Genomic DNA, 23,733 nt, shown 5'->3' with positions numbered 1-23,733 from the left:
CCCCTCTTAGTGGCTAAATGAGAGAGATGGGAATTATCGAGGTCTCAATTCATCATGAAGAATACAGGGATGAAAAATCTGAGGCATGACCAAACTTCAGTGGAAAAGCTGTAACCAGAATCCTCAGGGGCTAAGATGGAGCTTTCAAAGCTTCTCCCCTTTGCTATTCTGTATTTTACTGTCTGTTTTTTCCTCTGTATTTACCTACATTGGAGCTTTTGGGCTTGCAGATTGTATTTTTAAATTTTTTTTTGCTTTATGCCACTTCTGGATTTTAATTTGCACCTAAGAGCTTTTAGGTACAACGGCAGTAAAAGTAACAGGTCATCAATATTTGATGGAGAGAAAGACACTGAGGTGGCTTGTTATGAATTATTATTCAGGTGCCCAATTTCTGAGCATTTGCTGATTCACACTGGAATCTCTTTGGTTGCTGTTTGATGAACACCATATGTTACCCAGCCACTCCATTGCATCCCCTATTTTATCACCAGCAGTTTTTCTGGGGGCTGGTGCAAGCTGATGGGAAGAAAAGCATCATTAATGCAAAAAAATATTGCAGAGGCAGAAGGGAAATACTTGGAAATGTTTCTTCATGTTCAAAGCTGCCTTTGGAACAGTCACAGCGTGTGAGGGAGAGGACCCAGGGCTGCTGTGTTGATGCACAGCTGTGACACCAGCTCAGCTCCTGGGATCACAGGAGTGTGGAATATCCTGAGAAGGAAGAAACCCACAAGGACCAGAAACTGCCCCAGGTGCCAAGATCCAGCTCCTGGCCCTGCCCAGACACCCCAAATCCCACCTGGGCATCCCTGCGAGGCTCTTCCCAACTCCCCCAGAGCTCTGGCAGCCTCAGGGCTGTGCCCATTCCCTGGGCAGCCTGGGCAGTGCCAGCACCCTCTGGGGGAAGAACCTTTCCCAAAAATCCAACCCAAACCTTCCCTGGCACAGCTTCACTCCCCCTTCCTTATCCAAACAATACCCTTCAGCTGACACATCCCTGTACTGAGGAGGGGACTTTGCCTCCTCCTGTTTTGCTCTGTTCCTGGTCAAAATGATGGATTATTAAACCTGAACTTATTCCCTCACTGTACCACAAGGGGCAAACCCAGAGCTGCTGCAGCACCTGGTGATTATTGCCAAGGAAACAAAGATTTTTCACTCGAGCCCAAATCCCTTCCCCTCCCAGCTGCACAGGGACATCTCTGCTTGTCCTGGTCCCAGATCCACCCTGCCCTGCTCAGGAGCAGATCTTTGTTAAGATCTGCTTCATTTTAATTTTCATTTTCCCTCTAATTTTATGAATTCCCCCAGGGAAAGGTCAGATGAGGGTGGGACACGTGAAATTAGGGGGATATAATCCAGAAGATCACCAGAAATCCAAGCTTAGTGCTTTTGCTTCCCAGCTGAGCTGTTGGGAGGTGTAACAGGAGCAGGACAAGGTCTGATGTGTGTTCCACTCGCAGTTACAGATGTATAAATGCCAGAATGGGAAACAGAAACACACTGTGATGGGGTTTTTGTGTGTTTAATGGTTCTGATGCTGCTGCCAGCTCCAACTTCTGCTCTTGTGATTGTTCATTTCCTTTAATAATTCAGTACATCACCCAATCTTATGTTGTTAGTAATAAATATTAAATACCCAAGCTGTGATGCATGAATTAGATATTTTCTATTTTATGAAAGGAGCCTTGTATTAGAGTTAAATGTCAATTAAATGAGGGATATAAAAAATGATGCAGTGCTGCTGTGAGTGAATGGAGCCTGGTTTCCTGTGGAGTTGTGGCTTACACTGGATTTATTTGTGTAAGGAAATGTGGCATTTGGTTGCAGATTCTCTGATGCCTGTTGAGGACTGAGCTTAGTGGCAAGAGGAGGTGCACAGAGGGACCCTCACCCCATTTTTATGAAACTTCCAGGGCCTTCATGTCTTAAATTTCTTCTAAACTCAGAAAAAAAATTTGTTTGAGCTCCACATTCACCAGATGGATGTCGAAGAACTGGGGGGAAAAGCCCCAAAATATGACAGAAAAATATTTTCTGTGCTGAAGTTCATTGCTAATTCAGCTGTGGTTTGAAAATCCTCTACTTTTGGATGTGTGTTCTGTGTGATTCTGTAGAAAATCCCCCAAATCCTGAAGTCCTGCCCTTGTATGTGACAGCAGAAGGGTGCCAGGCACAGTGACAGCTTATCCCAGGAAATCACATCCAATCCTTGTCCTGACTTACATCCCAAAGCATCTCAATAACATGAAAAAATAAAATATGAACAAGCTCAAAAATTAATTTTGTCCATAAAACTCAGGAGTGGTCCTGAAATTACCATTAAATGCAATTTCCCCAATTCTCTGCACACTGATATGAACAACTCAGTGACTCCAGGGTGGTTTGGAGGCCCCATGAGACAGTGATGGATTTGATTTGGCTCCTTGGCTTGTGAGGTGGCATTAGAGCATCTCAGCCAGTCTGATAATATCTTTTAATAATCCTGACAGAACTCCACGGGCAGCTGGGCTCACACACAACCTTAGCTTGGCTTAGGAGCACTGGGATCTGTAAAATAAAATCCAAAAAAACCCAACAAAACCACGGTAAAATAGAACACAAGTAAGTAGCAAGTTGAGTCTTTTGACTTTTTCTTGAGATTCCAGATTTTGCTGGAAGAAAGCCACCTGGAAAAGTGAATGATCAACCCCAGTTTGCCAATAAAGCATTTCCAATCTAGAAATTAAAAAGCAGAAGAGGTGAAAATTGGTTAACACAGATTCAGCTTACTGTAGAAAAGAAAAATCATGATGGAAACGTTTAGATATTAAAAGCAGCACTGCATTTCTGTTACTATTCCTCTGCCAGGAGTCTCTTTTATTTCTATTTTCCTATTGTTGCCCAGGAAAGTTGTGGATTCCCCATCCCTGGAAGTGCCCAAGGCCAGGTGGGACAGGGCTTGGGGCCACCTGGAATGGTGAAAGGTGTCCCTGTCCCTGTCCATGGCAGGGGGTGGGATGAGCTTGAAGATCCCACCCAACCCAAGCCATCCTGGGATTCTGTGGGTCCATTTTGTTTGTTTTTCCCCAGGGTGGTGCTCCTGGAGGATGGCAGCCTCAGGATCTCCAACATCTCCAAGGTGGATGCTGGGGTTTACACTTGTGTCGCCACAAACCAGTTTGGAACTGCCAGAAACTCAGGGAACCTGATTGTGAAAGGTATTTCAGTATTTCCTTCTTTTGTGGACTGAGATGAGCTTCAGAAACCCTTCCAACCCAAGGTTCTCTGATTTTGTAACTATTTTATTTTAATATCCTTCTTTTCAGCAGAATCAGAATGGTCCTGCAGTGTGAGCTCCTCCTTAACTTTGCATCTGGCAAAAATATTTTCAATATTCACTTTCTGACAGAGCAATTAGCACTGATACAACTCAGAGTGTGACCTGAGATGGGGCTGCAGCACAGCCAGCAATGAAAACACCAAGAACTTCAGGGTTTCTGCAGCTCTGACCTCATTAAGGCTCTCCCCCTTTCACATGTCCCATACATTGTGGCAATATGGGAAAATCCCATTAAAACATGAAAAAAACCCCCTATTTTGTTTGGCATTTATTAAGTTTATTAAAACACCAAGTAACAACATGGTATAAAAATGATCTTGTTTGCAGGGAACATTTGTTTTTGTTTCCCCTCTGGAGAAGTTTGGGCTGTTCAATTATAGGCCTCATTGCTTCAGCATTATTTTCAACTGAAATGTCAGAACTTGGGAAAGCATAGCTAATGTGCAAATTAAGTTTATTGCTGCTCATTGAGTTGTTTATTCTTTGTGGGAGAAGTCTTTATTACACCTCCAGCACTCACATCTCCCCTCTTTTCTCCTCTGGAATGGGATTTGCCATATAATGCACATTTGCTGTTGCTAAGCAAGATAGATGGATAAGACAGAACCAAGAGCTTTTAAGAAGCTTTTAAAAGTATTTGAGATAAAAGTTTTGAAGACAAGCCCATAAAATAAGTAAAAAATATCACCCAAGTGAACATTCTGAATTAGTGGGGATGAGGAGGATACAACAAGAGGTGCAAGAGGATGGAATACCATAATAAATTCATTTATTTTTTGTTATCACTACTAAAAAACACACCTCATGCCCAAAGCCAGTGTAATTCCCAAAAGAATGGTTTTCAAGATATATTTGGTGGAGGTAAACAGTTTCAGGCCAATAATAAAGGAGATTTCTTATGATAGCAGCAGTGTCCAAGGCCAGGCTGGATGGGGCTTGGAGCACTCTGGGACAGTGGGAGGTGTCCCTGCCATGGCAGGGGTGGCACTGGGTGGGATTTAAGGTCCTTTCCAACCCAAATCCTTTCCAGAATTCTGCGATTTAAGATTCACCTAAATTCTGGATTAAGCTGTGATGAGCATTGCACTAACCCAGCTCGCGCAGATTTCCTTCTCCTCCTCTCACATTATTTTCAGATCATATTAATATTGTTGAAGTGATTCTGCTCTCATTTTCTACGTGTGTCTAAATTCTCACCACTTTATAACACTTGCATGCACAAAAGCTTTATTCAAAGGAATTGCTTACAACAAAGTGGTTGTTATCTCTAATCTGTCTGCCAGTCATATCAACAAAAGTGCAGCCATATAAACCCATTTCTTTCCCCTTCAGTGAGCTGATACTTCCCTTCATAAGAGCTGCGAGTTTGGGTCTCCATGTAATGGGTTAAAAATGATCAAATTAATAATTTTCCCGCCTGGGAATGTCTTTGAAGCTGCAACTTGAGCAGTGTTGTGGAGGAAAGTGCCACTGACATTAACACAGATTAAGGATGTCAATGTCTAAAGTAAGTGGAGATGTGCAGCAATTTTGCTTTTGCTGCAGTTTTTGGCCAAGAGAATTCTTCAAGTTTGGAGAACCATGGGCATGTTTTTAAGAGAATTCTGTAGTTTTTGACTGAAATCATAACTATTGATTATGGGCTTTATGAAGTAGTATAATTTAGAGTGTTCCTAATATAAATATAAACTAATTTAGAGTGTTCCTCTCCCATCTGCTCACTCTCAGGCACACAATGTGGCCATGGTACTGCCACAGGAGTGGTCTAAAATCATCTCTATATTAGAGAGAATTCCCTTTATTACAGAACATTTGGGCCAGTTTGAAATCATTTCCCGAATGGCACAAACCTCCTTCCATAACTGCTATTTTTATAAGCACTTTAATTAAAAACGTGTAATTTTTTTTTGTCTCCTCAGAAAGGACTGTGATCACTGTTCCCCCCTCTGACACAGATGCAACAGTTGGAGAGAGCATTGTCCTGCCATGCCAGGTGTCCCACGACCCCTCCCTGGACGTGGGCTTCTCGTGGTCGTTCAATGGCCAGAGGATTGATTTGAGCAGAGGAATCCATCACTTTGAAAGGATTGGAAGGGTGAGTTTCCCAAACTCCTTCATGAAACTCTTTGCCACAGTCTTTACACGACACGAATGTTTATCATAATTCCTCCCTCGCTCTTTATGTGCCTGGCAAATCACTGTTTCTTTACAAGGGCTGCAAACATTTATTTTTCTTCCCTAAATTTCATAAAGGCGCTTGAGTTATTTGTGAAGCCATAATAAAAATGTCCCCATGAAAGAAACTGATGATAGCTATGAATATTTTAATTTAAAAGCTGAATTTTGTATTAATATTGAGCAATTTATAAAAATGCCCAGTATGGAAAGCATGTTGTGAGTGATTAGTTTACTTTTTTTTTTTTAATCTCTCCAGGAATCTGCTGGGGATTTGATGATAAGAAATATTCAGCTGCATCATTCTGGGAAATATGTATGCATGGTGCAAACTTCTTTAGACACTCAATCTGCAACAGCAGATATAATTGTGAGAGGTATGTCTGTAAGGGAGACACACTTATCTTCTAGAGGAATTAGGAATTCTTAACATCAGCTATTGTTTAAATAGCTCCTAGGATGTCAATTCCACATCTCAATAGTGAAATGTTCCCTTTCTTTTACTCTTGGCCCCAAAATTGTGGCCAGCATGATCCTGGAGTTCAGTCAACCCAGGAGAACCTTTGGAGTTCTGCCCTGGTGTCTTTGGCAAAAATTTTGGGCCACACAGATAGGAGGGAAATCCTCTAATTTCAGCAGTGTTGTTATTTCCTTCAGGCATCTCTGGGTCACTGTGCAAGCTGGGAAAATCAAAATACCTCATTCCTTTCCCCTATTTGGAGATAATATGAAATAATATTTTCTAACTCAGCTTTTTACTTCCAGCAGTGAGGAAATGCTGTCATGGGAGCAGGTTTGTAAACCCTAGGAGAAATCAGAAATCTGTGTAGTGCACTATCCTGCATTCCTTCTGAACCTCAGTTTTGATTGAATTCAGTAGGAATTCTCAGACTGTTCAATGGTTCAACAAAAGACAACACTGGGTGCCTTTCTTTGTCAGACACAAAGAAGAAATCATTCCTTTGTTTGTAGTTTTCATGTTAGCGACATCAAGACATTAATTTTCCTGACTCATAAAAATGAAATCCAGGCATGGAGCCATCATTTAGGGATTGTGCAGCTTTTATGACACTGCAGCTTCATGAATAATTCCTCTGACTTGAGAAAGTAAGAATTGCCCAACCCATTCCAGCGGTGAATCTTCTCTTCCCAATACTTTCCTCTTAAAATGCTGATCGTGTCAGGCCCTCCAGGTCCACCAGAAGATGTTAAAGTTGAACATGTTTCTAGCACAACTGCTGGGTTATCCTGGAAGCCTGGAGCAGATAACAACAGCCCAGTGCAGATCTACAGTGTCCAGACCAGGACTCCCTTCTCGGTGGGATGGCAGGCGGTCGCCACAGGTGAGCAGTTTGGGACTTCCTTGGATTTTTTATTTAGTGTGTAACATTAATTACCTCAAAAACCCATTGTTGGTGTCATGTTTGCCTTCAGCTCCCGAGGTCATTAATGGCAGGACTCACAAGGCCACCGTGGTGGATTTAAGCCCCTGGGTTGAGTACGAGTTCCGTGTGGTCGCCAGCAACAGCGTTGGGATCGGGGAGCCCAGCAGGCCCTCAGCTCTCCTGAAAACCAAAGCAGCAGGTGAGGCCCTGCTTCCTGCCAGGCTTTGCTCTCCTGAAAACCAAAGCAGCAGGTGAGGCCCTGCTTCCTGCCAGGCTTTGCTCTCCTGAAAACCAAAGCAGCAGGTGAGGCCCTGCTTCCTGCCAGGCTTTGCTCTCCTGAAAACCAAAGCAGCAGGTGAGGCCCTGCTTCCTGCCAGGCTTTTCCAGCTCTCAGCTGTGGGAATTTCATTTACCCAATTCCACTGGCGGGGATCCAACGTGTTCCACGAGAACGCGTTACTGGATGGGACTTGGAGCAACCTGGGATTGTTGCCTCATCTTTGAGCTTTTCTATGTTTCAGATTCTGTGCTGCTTTAGTGTGCAGTTCTGAGCTTCACATCAGGGCATGGTGAGCTCTGTGCACAGAGCAGGGACACAAAACAATTCCTGCTCCAGCTGGGCACCAAGGACAAATGACCCAAATCTCAGCCCAAGAGCACAAACACCGTGGGCTGGAGAGAGAAAAACAAGCAGGGTGGGACTGCAGGGGCTAAAGCTGGAATGGGACAATGAACTGCAAGATGCAAATGGAGCAGAAGTTATAAAAGTTGAGGCTGGTTGTGACTGGCTGTCCATTTTGGGGCCATTTTGGTTCATCTTGGGTGCAGCCCTGGCTGGGCTCTTGTGCTGCCCAAGGTGGATCCATGGAGGAGATGCTTTGAATAAATCCCTGCTTTATTCTGTAACTCCATCCAGCCTCTGCTCTAGGGCAGCCTGCACAGGGCATCAGGATAGTGGACAGTGTCCCTGCCCATGGCAGGATTGGGACTCCATCGGCTTTAAGGTCCCTTCCAACCCAAACCATTCTGGCATTCCATGATAAAAGCTGGAGTTATCCTGTCTTCCTCCCTTTGATGTGTCCCAACCAACCTTTCACTCAAGCAATTGGGCAGAACAATTTTTGTTCTCCCAATTAAATCCAAGTTTTTATCCTGCTCTGGGACTTGCATATGAAATGACAACTTCACTCTCTGCATGTCCCTTGGCTGCAGAGGTTTGATACCTGAGCATCAGGAGGAGCAGGATAATTTTAACTCTGGATATTGGATGAAATAAATGACAGCATCCAAAGCCCAGTGAAACCAGCAGCTTCTACTGACTCCAGAGTGGAATCCTTTCTGTCTGTCTGTCTGACCTTTCCTCATTTATCTTCTGGTACTTGGCACCTCAGGGGAAGCTGCCTCATTCTTGGGTGACCAACACTGTCAGTCCTTTGACCTGCTCAGTTTGGTACAATTTATTTGCAGCCCAAACCCTTGGTTTGTTTTATGTTCCTCCCAGCTCCCTGCTTATCAACTGTCTCCCACCTATAAAATCAGTGTTTATGGGATGGAAAGCAGTAAAATGGAAGCAGCTTTTACAACCCACTTTCTCTTCTCTGTTTATCTCATTTGCCAAGCTTTGAAGTTTGGCAAGCTGCATTTCAGGACAGAACTCAAAATACAGTATTGTACATTTTACAGAAAGAAAATCCATTTCTTTTAGAATGTGGAATCCATTTGTTTCTGGGAATAGAATCCCAGAATGGTTTGCATTGGTAGGGACCTTAAAGACCATCTAGATCCAACCCCAGCACCTTCCAGAGGAGGTCAAATTTTTTAAATTTCCTAGCAGGGTATCTCAAATGAATAATCTCTATTACATGATTGATCACAAAGACCAAATTAATCTTGAGAAGGTTTTTGTGGCTGTTACCACCGTGGGGCTTTGTAAAGTGGGATATTCAAAACTAGGCAGGCATTGAAAGCTTTCATCTTTTAAAGCTTTTATTTATTTGTTTCTTAGAGGGATTCATAAGACTGGGGCAATGAGGAGAAAGAAACAATAAAATTATTGTTATTTATCATGGCAATGACACAAGGAAGATTATTTCTGTGCAGTGTAGCTCTGTCTGAAGTTTAACAAAAGAGACAGAAAGACTCACTTCAGGTTTTTAGCTGTTTAACCCTTTCACTGCTCTAAACCCCTGTCTCAAAATGTTGCAGTGCAGTGGGACAATATCAGCTTCTTTAATTTTTTAGTCAGAATAGGAACCTGAAATCAGCAGGGCAGTGTGGACAGCAAATGCCTGACCAGGACAGGGTGAATTTGAGCTGTTGTAATAGCTATTTTGCCAGCTAAAATCTGAGCTTTGCTAGATTTGTGAATGCAAATGAGCCACTGTTCATTTCATTAAAATGGAGCTGAGAATTAATTGAGCCTCTGTTGGTGCACTCAGCTGTAAATTTTCATCTGTTTCTTAACTCTGACCCAGTTGAGGCTCTGCTGAGCTGCAGCACAAAATCCTCCCCTTGCAAATGTGGCAAGTACCAAACACATTTAACACATGAGCTAATTGAGCATCACTTGGTTCATGAAACAGTGAAACACCAGGCTTGGAAGTTTGTTTTGCTGTTTCCATGCAGTTCTTGTCAGTCTGAGATCGTTTGCCACTGATGTGCCCAAAGACATTGATTGTGAGTGACAAAAATGAACAGCCCTGTGAAACCCTCCAGGAGAGCCCAGCCTGTTTGCTCTTGTACTCACTCTTACGGCTGCACAGCAAAATTATTCTGAAATTCCTCCCATTTCTAGAGGATGAAATCAGATATTTATTTATACAAGGACTAAAATCTGGAAACTATATATAATTCATATATTTAATTATATATAATTCAAATTATATTATGGGCTGACATCAGTTTCTGTGAACTTTAAGCACTGTTGCTTTTATTGGCACCTCTGAAGCTGGGTTAATGCATTTGTCAATGGGGAGGGACAAGCAGATTTGGCAAAACTTGCCCAAAATCTCTGAAAAAAGGGCTTCTGAGATGTAAACATCCCTCCTATTTCTCACCCTACACATCAGCTTTTCAGACAGTGAGAGATGAATGAAGACAATGAGAAAACAATCTTGAAATTTCTGAAGGTAGGACTTGGAGATGGTACTACCAAATGTCCTGTAAAGAGTTCCTGTCTCTGCCCATTCCAGGGATGTCCTCTTCTCTTACACATCTCCAGCAGCTGAAAAAGAACATGATAACATGGAACCATAGAATGGGTTGGGTTGGAAGGGACCTTAAAGAAGAAATATAAAGCAAGAGGCAGGAAATGCTGATATTTTCTTTGGCTCTCCACCATGAGCCCCTTCAACCTCAACAAAGTTCCCTGATCTCAGTCCTCCACCTCTGGTGCCACGTACCTGTGGAATGCTGGAGAAATCCAACTCTCATCAACCAACTTTTGGATACTTACAGTCTTGGGAGAAGGAGAAAAGCAATTTGTGAGTTTTGAATTCACTAAGATAAGCATACAACCAATTAAAAAAATTAATATATTGCTCCAACAACATGTTTACTGAACAAATGCATAATTAGTAAATCAGTAGTGTTGCAGCTACAGTCTGAATGGAACATCATTTTGCCAATTAGTTGATGAGGCATAATAATGTCAGATACTTGATGCTTCCAGTTCTTTAATTAATTTTTTGAACCAGGGTACTCATGTATCAAATTCATCTATGGCTTCAGCCTTAGAAAACGTGTAAACATAATTTCACTTCATTTCAAATGGGCTGCTGTGCAATGTGATCCCTGTTCCACTGTTGGGAGGCTGCAGGTGAGGTAGGAAATGCTTGGATCACCCCCTTGGAAAGGCCTCCAGGATCACTGAGTCCAACATTTGGCTGACCACTGCCTTGTCCAGAGCTGGACACAGCACTGGAGGTGTGGCCTGAGCACAGGGACAATCCCTGCCCTGCTCCTGTGGCCACACCATTGCTGATCCAGGCCAGGTGACCTTGGCCTTCCTCCCCACCTGGGCACACCTGGCCTCATCTCCAGCACCCCCAGGTCCTTTTTTGCTGGGCCACTTTCCAGCCACTCTTCCCCCATCTTGGAGCGTGCCATGGGGCCGTTGTCAATGGTTTATGTGGTTTATGGTTTATGACCCAAGAGCAGGACCCTGCACTTCACCTTTTTGAGCCTCACACCACTGGATCCAGCCTGCCCAGATCCACACTCCCACCCAAATTAGTGCCAGCTGTGAACTTCTGAGCTCCGGATTAGCCATAAAGACACTAAAGAGGGCTGGCCCCAGGGCTGAGCCTTGGGGAAGCTGCAACCTCCAACCCTTTTCTTCTCCAGTTCCCGTGGTGGCACCCACGAACATCGGCGGAGGAGGAGGGAGCCGCTCTGAGCTGGTCATCACATGGGAGGTAATTCTGAGCTCAGTGAGCCTCAGATGTCCTACAGGGATAAATCTGTGGGTGAAACCACAGCCCTGCTGAAATCCAAAGGCTTTTGGTCACCGGCTTTGGTCGAGCCTGGATTTCACCCTGGATGTGGAGAGCAAACAGCCTGTAAGATATACAGCAAGTTTTCTGTGTTATAGGGAACAATTTGTGAAAATAAACAGTTTAAGAGGCATGTTGTAAAGATGTTTAGAAGTCTGCATAACCCTCTTATCTCCATTGTACAGGAGGTGCTTAACACACTAATCTGCTTGGCCATTTTCTGCATTTACATTTTTCCTACTTTTGTTTACATGTTTTCCATTCTGGAACACTGTGCTGACAAGACATATCCTATTATGCGTTAAAGGAGATGAGCCCTTTAATTCTGCAGCACTCCAGCGAGAGCAGAGAATACACATTTCCAGAGCAGTTAATGCCAGACAAGTTGCAAAGGGTGAGTGCAGGTCATTTCAGAGAGTAGAAAGTGAGCGCTGTGGGAAGGAGCCTCCATTTCCAGCCTCCCAGCAGCTTCCCACAGGCCCTGGGATGAAGGCAGGCAGCCTCTGGAAAAGCTTGGGAAGTGATGGGGTAGCTGCTTGGTCAAAAAGTGAAAAATCAGATCAAAAGAAATTTTTAAAAATTCCCACTAGATAAATAACATTGCAGATGTTTCCCCTTTCCTGTGCTGCAAACAGAGTGCAATTCCACTTTCCCTGAACTAAGTTTTCCTCCATCTGCAACCCTTCACTCTTTTGTTTCATTTTCTCCTCTTTGGGAGCAGAAGAACATGAAAATAGGAAACAACCTGAGATATCTCAGTCAAATTATCCTGTTGGACTCCATAGTGTGTCCCGAAAAACAATCAGAAGAAATCCTAATTATGGCCAGCAAACAACACTGAACGCGACTCTGCGGCTTTCTGTGATGAGCTCACTAAATGTCTTGATTAAATCTGAGGTCACAGAAGCCTCAAAAACAAATTAAATGCTCTAGAAAGTAGCTTGAACTCCTATAAATCCCAAGTGAGGCATCATCCCTCACATTTAATTCTCTCAGGGCTGGAAAAGAGATGGAATGGGGAATATTGGGGGTTGGTAAAACCCTGAAGGAAGGACATGTGTTACAGATGCAGGGCAGGCTTATTATCAGTATTTTTATTATTGGAATTAGAAGGAATTTATGATAAAAATAACATAAGTGCCCTGAAGTGTTCTGAAGTGCTTCCAGATTTTCCCCTATCATCTCACACTGTTTGTGCTCCCAAGAGTTTGCAGGAGAAGATGTTGGGGCCAGGACTCAGGTCCTGACCCTTTTGCTGTCTTTTAGCACCATTTTCCATGCCTGCTTTTCCATGCCCCTTCCTTTGATGCAAGCCTCTGAAATAAATGCAGTTTTACTGAGAAACACTTCCTTTCTCCATTTAATCCTGATTTTATTTCATAAATGTCCTCTTGCTTTGAGAATGTGGAAGTATTTTTATCCCATGAAAAACCCAACTTCATGCTGGACACGGTGTTGCTGTAATTGCCTTTTCAGTTTGAGCCTTTCATACACATCTTGACATGAGATTTTATTAATAGAAACATTAATTTTGCCATGTTGACTTGTAGGAACATTTCTGTTCTGAGAACTTAAATAAGAATATGTTCATGTACTCGAGGCTTTCTCCTTGCTGAAAAAAATACATCAGCACTGTACTCAGAGGCAGGCAATTATACAACTGACACACATTTCTTTGTATACATTTGTTCCTTCCCAGCTCTTTTTTTCCTTTAAAATCATTTATTTAAAATTAGCATTCCTATGCCCCTTTGGGGAAAGGAAAAAAATCTACAAGCTACAACTTGTACTGAGTGAAATGCTTTTAATTTTGCAAACTTCATGCCTGAAAGAGACAACTTTAATGGAGCTGATCAGATCTTTTGTTTCTAAATTGATTGCCCCGATAGATTTATTATTTTGATTTTTATTTCAATATTACATTGACAGATGGGGCAAACATTATTATCTTCTCCAAGGCACAGCCAACTAAATCAATAGCACTAAAATACAGTCAGTGACTGAAGATTCAATTAAAACTGTGGATACATGCAAACCTTTATTGACTGCCTTGTCACCACAGCCAGTGTCAGAAGAGCTCCAGAACGGGGAAGGTTTTGGCTACGTCGTTATGTTCCGTCCCCTTGGCTCAACAACCTGGACCAAAGCTGTGGTGGCCTCGGTGGAATCCAGCAAATACATTTATAGGAACGAGAGCATCACACCCCTGTCGCCTTTCGAGGTCAAAGTTGGTGTCTACAACAACGAGGGAGAAGGGACCCTGAGCTCCATTTCCATCATCTACTCAGGAGAGGATGGTAACACAAGCTACTCTTAGTGGTAACGGATGTGTAGCAGCAATAGGTGACAAATGTGTTCAGGTGTGACCGTGTTCACAGGGGTCTGAGGATGAGGGAAGGGATGAGGATCTGACTCCATGTTTCAGAAGGTTGATTTATTATTTAATGACATATATTATATTAAAACTATACTAAACGAATAGAAGAAAGGATTTCATCATAAGGCTGGCTAAGAATAAAAAAAGAAGGAATGAATAACAAAGGCTTGTGGCTTGGACAGAGAGTCCGAGCCAGCTGGGCTGTGATTGGCCATTAATTAGAAACAACCACATGAGCCCAATCCCAGATGCACCTGTTGCATTCCACAGCAGCAGATAACCATTGGTTACATTTTGTTCCAGAGGCCTCTCAGCTTCTCAGAAGGAAAAATCCTAAGGAAAGGATTTTTCATAAAAGATGTCTGTGACAGTCAGGCAGATTTCACAGGGTTTTTAAGGGCCCTGCCCAAACCTGCTCATTGGATGTTTATAACAGACGTGAGGCAGGAGATGGGAATCTGAACTAAAAATAGGAAGGGGCAAATTTTCAGAATGATTTTCAGTAGAGGGCCTGTTTCAACTCATTTTGTGCTCCTGCTGAGTGTGTTGGGAAAGCTGGGAGACACTCAAAGGTGTTCTCTCAGAGGGTTTGGTTCTTCAGACCACTCAGTGTGGCTGATCTCTGAAAACCTGCTCCAGCAGATAGGAAACGGGCAATTCTGAGAACAACTTTTGCTGACATCCCACCATAAGTGGAGAGCAAACCTCACGGTTACACCAGGGGCTCTTCCTGCTGTTTCTCCTCCCCTTGCACTGTCCCTGTGGTCACAGCATGTCCCAGCAGCTGTGTTCTCCCTTTCCCAGAGCCACAGATGGCCCCGGCGGGCGCCTCGGCGCTGAGCGTGTCGGCGGCGGCGGTGGAGGTGTCCTGGCTGCCCATCCCCTGGAACCGGCACACGGGCAGGGTGCTGGGCTACGAGGTGAGGGGCTGGGCCATGAGGTGAGGGGCTGGGCTATGGGCACGGTGCTGGGCCATGAGGTGAGGGACTGGGCCATGAGGTGAGGGACTGAGCTATGAGGTGAGGGACTGAGCCATGAGGTGAGGGACTGAGCTATGAGGTGAGGGACTGAGCTATGAGGTGAGGGACTGGGCCATGAGGTGAGGGGCTGGGCCATGAGGCGAGGGGCTGGGCCATGAGGCGAGGGGCTGGGCCATGAGGTGAGGAGTTGGACCACAAGGTGAGGTACTGGGCTACGAGATAAGGGGCTGGGCTATGAGGTGAGGGGCTCGGTTACAAGGTGAGGGGCTGGGCCACGGGCTGATGGGCTCTGACACCTTGAAGTTGTCCCTTTGCTGTCCAGAATCCTTTTGGCCGTCTGGGTCCTCCTCCCAGTTAACAAACTGCTGCTTCCAAGAGCGTGGAGCTCTTCCCCTGGCTCTCATTAGCAGCAAGCCACCTGAGATAATCAGAAGGGTTTACAGCCCAGAACTGCAGCTCTGTCACAGATTTTCTGTGCTCACATCTGGGGACAGGCACACGAGGCACTGCTGACAGAGCAGGGCAGGATAAATGTACTCCAGAACTACCCAGAGCTTGTGCTGTGGTGCACTGAAAGGCTTTTAACTTCTCCCTCCTCTTAATGAAATCATTTAGGTTGGAAAAGACCTTTAAGACCATCAGGTCCAACCATTAACTCAAACATTTGAAGAGAGCAGTGGAGGAGTCCCCATCCTTGCAGGGATTTAAAAGCTGTGTGGATGTGGCACTTGGGGATGTGGCCTAGTGCTGGCCTTGGCATTGCTGAGTTAATGGTTGGATTTAAAGATATTTTCCAACCTAAATGATTCTGTGATTTTAGGATTAAGTAATGTCAGATATCATTCCTGGTCATTTTACTTGCATAGTGAAACAATTTCTTTTTTTTTTTTTTTCTTTTTTTTTTTTTTAATTTGTAGATAAGAGGAAAACAAGTCAAAAACGCTTTAAATTCTGTGCTATCACTGCAAGGTATAAATGAAGGTAGTAAGAGTCATGTACAGTCCAAAAACCTTCCTAAGTCAATTACTCAATGAAAAAAATAGCAAGTCTAAGTAGGTGTCACTGAATCAAAACTAGAGCCAGGATACAAAATAATTAAAAACCTTTTAGATGATTGAGATAAATGCTCTTTTGTATATCTTAAGGTTTTCTTTCATTGTGTTCAACCATAAAACCAACAAAGCTTTTATCATTCCTTACCTTATCAAAGGTTTCCTTCTGGACATCTGTAAATTTAAGGATTTCATTTCGTTCCTTAATTGGGATTCAGTCTCTGAAATGTTATTGCTTCTCTATAAATATTCATGCCAGGGTTTACATCCTGCTAGATTGGAGTACAAAAAAAATCCTGTATTCCTCGAAATCTTCCTTGTCAGCATGTCTGCTTCCCAGCCAAGCCTCTAATTGCTGGAACACAATGAATTGCCTGTTCTTTGTTCTCGCTTTTTAGGTTTTATATTGGATAGATGATCCCAAGGAAAGCACAGCTGGGAAGGTCAGAGTCAGTGGGAATGTGACAGCCAAAAACATCACGGGCCTGAGAGCTAACACGGTGTATTTTGCAGCAGTCCGAGCCTACAACACTGCGGGGACAGGGCCCTCCAGCACCCCCGTGAATGTCACCACCAAAAAATCCCGTGAGTATTGGATTTGGCACAACAAGGGTGTCACTTTTGTGCTGAGAATGACACAGGAACAGGTGAGAGGCAGTTTTATAGAAAGAGCAAAAGAAGGTTTTATTGAAGAGAACCGTGCAGTTTTATAGAGTGATACGATAGATTCTATTTGATTGGTTAGTTAACAAAAACACCATTTTCATACAATTCCAGGAAGCTGTATGAATTGAGAAGAACAGAAAGACAAAGTAGAAAAACACCACCTGTAGATTGTTTATACCTAACAAGTTATCACAACTTTATAACTCCTTGAAAGTTCTCACAAGCCACTGTGAGAAACGTTTGCCATTTCTCTCTCTGTCCCATGGCATCCACACAAGGGTCCCAAATTCCCAGCTGGGACAGGCACATCCCAGCTCCCCATGACCCATCCCTGCCAAAGGTTTCAACAGCAAGGAAAACTGAATCCCAAATTTCTTCATAAGTCGGACAACAAAATCAGTGTCTGAGAAACTTCCTCTGGTCCTAAATCAGTGCCCACGAGGGAGGATTTCTGTTTGCCCTGGAAGAGCAGCCCCCTTGCTTTCAGGGGATTCCAGAGGTGCAGAGCCAATAAAGGAGGGATGTCCCACAGGCCAGACAAGAGATTCTGGGGTGGGGCTGTGTTGGTTTGGGGGTTTTAAAGAAAGCTGTTGAATGTACCAAATACAGAGGGGTTTTCACACCTCTGAACTTTGCACTGCAGAGCTCAGCATAAGGGATACATTGATATAAACACAATTTAGTTGTGGGTTGTTGTTTTTTTTTAATTATAACTAAAAATAAAGCCCTCTGCTGCTTTCTTTTCCTTGGAATCTGTTTTCCCAGTAAATTACTGATCAGCACTTTAGCATAAAAGGGAAATATTTCTCCTGAGTTTCACCAATTTTGCCTCTTTTCTATATGCTGTTCCATGCCATTGCTCCAAGTGCAAGATAGGAACAACTTGAAGAATGAGTTAATTGATTTTTTTAATTGCCACAAACCCAATATTTATTGTAAATAAAACAATGAAAAATAAAGCAAGAGAAGATATTTCTGAAGGGCTCAAACAAGACCCATCCCTGGAACTGTCCAAGACCAGGTTGGACAAGGCTTGGAAAAACCTGAGATGGTGGAAGGTGTCTGTGACAGTGGCAGGGGGTTGAATGAAATGAAATTTAAGTGCTATTCCAACCAAACCATTCTGTGATTCCATGACTTTCATCACAGTCCATTTTTCAATAGAAAATAGATTCATCTCTGGGAATTCTTCCCTCTATTCCTATGTGCATCTGAATGAAAGACAAGTTAAAGACATGGCAGTCAAATGACAAAACACAGAAGGAATAAATTTGCTTTTGTTTTACATCTACTTTATCTTCTGTCAAATTCAGGATTCTGCTAATGGTTCATTTAAAAATTAAAGTCAAAATAACCTTTTTAATATTTAAATATATAGATTAAAATTTCAAGCTCTGTCTGGGGAAGATGCAAGCACTTGCAATAAGAGAAGAGATAATATGTCAAGAGAATATAAACAATGTGCATCTGGAGCAGGAGATGGAGCTCCGAAGTAATAGCTCTGTCTTCCTGCTCAGCATCCAGCATTCCTGCAGCCTTCTGCTCATGCCATTATTGCAGGGACTCAGCAGAGCTGAAATGATCCTTCTGCCAAAGAGGTGCAATTCTGATTGAAGTGTCCTTCTCTAAGATCAGTGTAAGGTCTAAGGTGACATCCTGGTTTCAGTTAAAAGTACTTAGGGAGGTGGAATTGAGGTCCTCAAACCATGGACATGGCTCCATAAAGAGCTGTTCTCTTCTGGTTCTTTAATTATATGGCATGGATTGCAGAAATTCCACTTCCTCTTTCCTCTTCTGCTTCCTTTTCCTTCTCCTTTCCTTTTCCATTCAACTTCCTTTTCCTCTTCCTTTTCCTCTTCCTTTTATGTTTTTATCTTCCTCTTCTTTATCCCTTACAAATAGATACAAATACACATTAAATATATCAATATTACATATAGATACTGGAAATACTTGCATGGATAAACCCCAGCTCAGTACAGCAACAAAGCCAAGTGTTTTCTTGCTGAACCATGACAATAACATCAGCACCTCAATAAACTTAAGCAGATATTTGGGATTTCTATTATTCTTGAGAGCACTGATTACAAGGAATTAATTGAGGAAATAATCTGCCAATCTTAGACCTGAAACTGCTTGGGTTTGCTAGCAGATATTCCTATAGATTTGGGAAAATGCTCTTACCACTTATTCTGGTTTCTGGCTGGAAAAAACCCCAGATAATTTTGTTTTGCAAATCCTCCTGTGGTGTTTTTTCAGCCTCAAGATCATGAATTAAGATAGCTTTAAGTTTCTATGTCAAAAAGCTTTGGTCAAGGCTGTAATTTACCCATTTTTGAGTGATTTCAAACCTCTTCAGAGTGCACAGCCAATGAAGTATTTGACATCCTTTGCCTCTTGTGACTATTTTGTTATCCAATTCCATATATAAAATGTTTCCTGAAAGCAACAAAGAGCTTTCAAGCCATATTTAAATAAATTTGCAGTTTGATGTATGTGAGAGTAGATAAATGGCTTCATAAAGAAATGAATCTTTTCCAACACTGACAGTGTGGCTGATGGAAGGACACCCCTGGACGTTCACCTGGGAGCTCCACCAACATCTCATTCCCTACCAGAGGGATGGATTAAACTTCTCCAAAACCACGAGGCAGATGGATATGAAACAGCAGCACCCATCCATTTGTTTTATCTCTGTGGGAAATGAAAGAAATTATCACCAAATCAACTGTTCCTTCCATCACTCACCAGCACACAGCGGGGAAGAGAAGGATCCCAGATTAAACAATTTAGATTCAGGGCTGGAATGTGTTTCTCCAGCTCTCTCCTCATTCTTCCCTCTGTTTCAACCCTCCTTTCCTGTGCCACCAGCCAGCAGGGCCTGGCAGGATGTGCCACAGAGCAGGAGAGAACGTGTTGGCCTAAATCCGAGCTCAGTTCAAAGGCTCAGCTCCACCCTCACATGTTCACACAGGATTCAATTCCAGTCACTTGTAGGCAAATTTTCAAAGTCCCCACACTTAGGCATAAAAAGCCTTTGAAAAAGCTGCTCTCAGCCTATTGTGCTGAGAATTTCTAAAGTCCTACAATGTTTCATGGTGGATCACATGGAGACTTTCATGTGCAGCTCTTTGTAACCTGTCCTGGCTGATGGAAATCTTGGCTTCTGTCGTTTGCTCTCAGTTTTAGCTTTTTCGGAGATCCAGACAGCAAAACATCCTCTAGGACACGGAAATACAGAATGGAACAACATTTTCCTTGCACAAAATCTCTCAAATATAACTTGAACTGTCAGACGCTGTCAGGCTGTGCCTAATTTTGCAAATGAAGTCTCACAGTAAGAGGTTCTGTGCTATGAATAGATCTTTATTCTGACTAATACCAGAGCAATGATGGACTAGAAAATGTTTTTTTGCTCTTTTAGGTTGGAATCACCCAAGCATTTGCTACTCCCATATCAGCAGCTCATTTAGATTCACTATGAAAATTAATACTCAGTTTATCTCGCTATCATCATAATGCTTTTTATTTCTTTTTTTAAAGCACCAAGTCAACCTCCAGCAAACATCGCCTGGAAGCTGACAAATTCCAAAATCTGCCTCAACTGGGAGCATGTGAAAACAATGGAGAATGAGTCTGAGGTGTTGGGCTACAAAGTAAGTGATTCCTTTATCTCATCAATCAGATATTTTGGTTACAATGGAGGTACAGAGATTTGGTGGACAATGAGTGTTCATTACCTGGAACACTGGATTTTTCTGGATTTATTGGGATGGTTGACTGATGTTTACACAAATATTCATTCAGAGTAGGATTTCTTTATCCCAACAGAGGGATTTTCTGTCCCCCAATCCTGTATTTCTCTTGTCCCCTTATAATCTTACTTACCTAAAGTTTCTTGCTTTCATATCTCCAGGGAAGGAGTTTCACAAATATATATGAAATAGAGAACAGTCTTTGAAGCATTAAAGGCAGTCATAAACCACATTTAAACATTCTCACTCTCCGGCAGTTCATAAATGTACCTTTAAAAAAGACACTGAAAGATACTCACACAAAGATCTATGTATGAACCAAAAATCCTTCCCATAAATCTGCTTTTAAAGGAAATACAAATTTATTTTAAAGTTTGGTTTCAGTGCAGAATTCTTTGATTATCCTCAGGTTCTAGGAAACCACTTGCTGTGGTACCCACCCCAAAATCCTGCAGAATTTATTCCCCTGTTTAAATTGCTTTTAACACCCTACAGGATGCTGAGAGTGCTCAGAAAACTTTGGAACACGCCAGAAGAATCTCTCAGTACCCCCCAAAAAAACCCATTAAAACTTAAAATAAAAGGAAATAACCCTTGTTTTCCAATCCCTTTTCTGCTTAGATTCTGTACAGACAGAACAGGCAGAGCAAAGCCCATATCCTGGAGACAAACAACACTTCAGCTGAACTTCTGGTCCCGTTTGAAGAAGATTATCTCATCGAGATAAGAACCGTCAGCGACGGTGGCGATGGCAGCAGCAGTGAGGAAATTAGGATTCCAAAAATATCGAGTAAGTGAGATATTTTTTTCCCCCCTCTGAATGCTGTTGCATAAGAAGAAATCTGTGCCTCTAAGCACAACAGATTCCCAGATTGTCCCTTGCCATAGGTGTCTTCCCTCCTGGTGCTTTTTGGTGCTGGCTCCTATAAATTTGTCTCTGATATTCTGACATTCATTAGAGGAGAAAGTGTTTTTCTCCACACCTTATTTTTAGTGCAGGTCTCCACTGCCCTGGCATGCAGAGCTCAGGGAAGGACACAGGAATAAGATTTCTTGGGAAAGTCAAAGTTCTCCCACATAATGTGGCCCTAAAACTGCCCTGTCCCATGGCTGTGCTGGGGTGGGCCCAGAGGGTGCTGCCTCTGCTCTCTTAAATAACTTATTATTCATACAAAAGGGAGCATTTTTATATTTATATTCATAGTTTGTTTTGCAACAAAATAGTCAAAGCCCTCTTGAAGAAGATACTCATGGGAAAGGTGAGATGTTGATCCAAAACCCTACTCCACAAAATGGCCACTACAGTTTAATAAACAAATAAATAGAAATTACATTTGTGGATAATGTTTCATCTTGAAAAGAAAACAGAGATTGCTGTTAAGCTAAAATGTAAAGAAAAACTAATTTTGACACAGATTTACCTCTGTCTGTTTATATTTTTGCAGGTTTAAGCTCTGGAGCAATGAAATTATCCCAAAGGATAAACCATACATTGGCATCTGGGATCCTGCTGTTGAGTTCTGTTCTTCTAAACCCTGTTCCTTGCTGGTTCCAGCAATGCTCTGCCATGGACTTCTAAAAATAAAAGTATAGATTTTATCTTAATTCTTCACCATAAGCAACATTCCTGAGAAAAATCAACACTGGGGAGGGGAGGGAGGAGGAAGTGGTCTCTCATTAAGAAAATATGAGGCACCAAAATTCCATGAATTTTTAAAAATAGGCTTGGAAATGAAGGGGTAAATCAACATGCATTAATTAAACAGAGTGATGCCAAGCCTAATTTGGGATTGACACGTGGGTGGTCTCAAATTTTCTCCAAGTAGTTGTTATTGGAACAGCATTTTAATGGAATGTCAACCTGTGCAAGCTGATGCCACGGAGGGGAGCAGAGATTTAAAACTCTTGTGATGTGGATATTATTTATCTCATGTTCTTCGATGTATCCTGTTAAAAAAACCCCACTTTCAATTAAATAAAAGCTATTTGTTTACTTTTTGCACTTGTCTGTATTAGAGGAGGTGTCATAAAACACATTATTTGAAGTACCCTGTGCTATTTTCTGCAGAAAAGGGGAATTTATAATAAAACTTATAAATAAAATGAGTCTCCTATGGACCAACCCAAAGCCCAGTGAATTCCACAGAAAAACTTTCAGTGGCATCAGCAGGCCTTGAAGCAGAGCTGAAACAGCAGCACCTTTTATACCCTCAGACACTCCACATATTCTCAAATCCATTTTAAAGGGCTTTTCAATGCACAGACTGTTCTGATCAGCAGAACTTCCAGGGACACCGAATATTTTCTGAGGGAGAACTGAAATCTAGCTGTCATTAAGCAGGATCAGTTGCTCTCTCCTGATTTTGTTATTCTTTGCTGTGGCTTGAAAGTGTAGATTCATCTTTGAGTTGGGTGTGAAGGTAAATGAGAAGAACATTGATTTTCATCATCTTGAAATATAAATAAAAGCAGCTAATTAAGCCCTTCAATCTCCTGAGTCCCCAGAATGACAAATGAAACACCAGAGCTTGGCTTTCAACTCAGGAGATGCAGCTCAACACTTGAAGCCACGCTCCTGCCAGCTTGAACTACATCTGATAAAAGGTGTTTTTTGCCTGATTTCATTACTGGGAAATCTTTTCTTCCTTCTCACTTTGCTCTGAAGTTTATTTTCTTTTCCCCACTGTCAGATCCATGTTGTGTCATCTTTGTAAACATTTATAACTACAAGGTAACCAAATACCCCAAATATTTTTAAAAGGGGACTGTTGGAATGGGGGTGAGGATGTGTCAGCACATGAATGAGTAAAAGAAGTTCAGCTGTGCATGGAAATCCTTCAAAGAACACATTAAAATATGTTGATTATCCATGGGCATGGCAATGGGAATTCACAGAGGAAGCTCCAAAACTTTGGTACCTCCTGCCAAGCCAAACCTTTCTCTGATTCTCTGATTCCTCGCAGAATCTCACAGGCTGTACTGGCAGAAAATAAACTCAAAAATGATCAGATCATTGCAGAACCACATGGCAGAGATTGATGTCCAAGCAAATAACTCTTCACAGAATCATGGAATGGTTTGGGTTGAAAGGGACATTAAAGATCTCTTCCAGCTGGTGATATTTAATAACCCCCAGACTGCATTCAATGAAATATTTTCTAGAGGTCACTCCTATTTGGTTTTGAGAGAGCTTTTTGCAGCATCCCTTCCCAGCAGGTGTCCAGCAGGACCTCTGCTCACTCCCAGACCTTCTGTGCCCATTAAACAACAGGTACCTTTTATTTCCCTTCATTAAACTGAATCTGAAATTCTTATACTTCATAACATAAATGTAATTCTCTGCTAACTTTACCCAAAACATCCTTTTATTCAAGTGAAAAGAGATTTTCTGCAGAGCAGTTACAGCTCAATAGAATGCCTGAGCGATGCTTAATTACAGGGAGGCTCTGGAAATAAAATGTCACTTTTAGAAGTCTGTCCTCTGGGATTTCTACAAAGTTCCTAATCACAGGAGTTATTAGGAAG

The 23,733-nt window shown here is 42.4% G+C and overlaps 1 protein-coding gene across 3 annotated transcripts in view; it reads left to right on the top strand.

Moving 5' to 3' along the window:
* The window catches only part of LOC136561650 (contactin-6-like), a 130,939-nt gene extending 108,731 nt beyond the window's left edge, over positions 1–22,208 (top strand). For all 3 annotated transcript variants that reach the window (XM_066558056.1, XM_066558055.1, XM_066558053.1), the window contains 12 exons: positions 3,076–3,203; positions 5,245–5,420; positions 5,760–5,877; positions 6,685–6,843; positions 6,935–7,084; positions 11,230–11,300; positions 13,441–13,675; positions 14,560–14,675; positions 16,186–16,372; positions 19,997–20,109; positions 20,830–20,998; positions 21,654–22,208. In XM_066558056.1, the coding sequence (XP_066414153.1) occupies positions 3,076–3,203; positions 5,245–5,420; positions 5,760–5,877; positions 6,685–6,843; positions 6,935–7,084; positions 11,230–11,300; positions 13,441–13,675; positions 14,560–14,675; positions 16,186–16,372; positions 19,997–20,109; positions 20,830–20,998; positions 21,654–21,787 (1,756 nt within the window). In that variant the 3' untranslated portion in view covers positions 21,788–22,208. The remainder of the gene's footprint in view (positions 1–3,075; positions 3,204–5,244; positions 5,421–5,759; positions 5,878–6,684; positions 6,844–6,934; positions 7,085–11,229; positions 11,301–13,440; positions 13,676–14,559; positions 14,676–16,185; positions 16,373–19,996; positions 20,110–20,829; positions 20,999–21,653) is intronic.
* Positions 22,209–23,733: the final 1,525 nt, after the last annotated feature.

Source organism: Molothrus aeneus, chromosome 12 (assembly GCF_037042795.1).
Source record: "Molothrus aeneus isolate 106 chromosome 12, BPBGC_Maene_1.0, whole genome shotgun sequence".
Taxonomy (NCBI): domain Eukaryota; kingdom Metazoa; phylum Chordata; class Aves; order Passeriformes; family Icteridae; genus Molothrus; species Molothrus aeneus.
The sequence above is the reverse complement of the archived record's forward strand: the minus strand, read 5'-3'. Positions and strand labels throughout refer to the sequence as shown.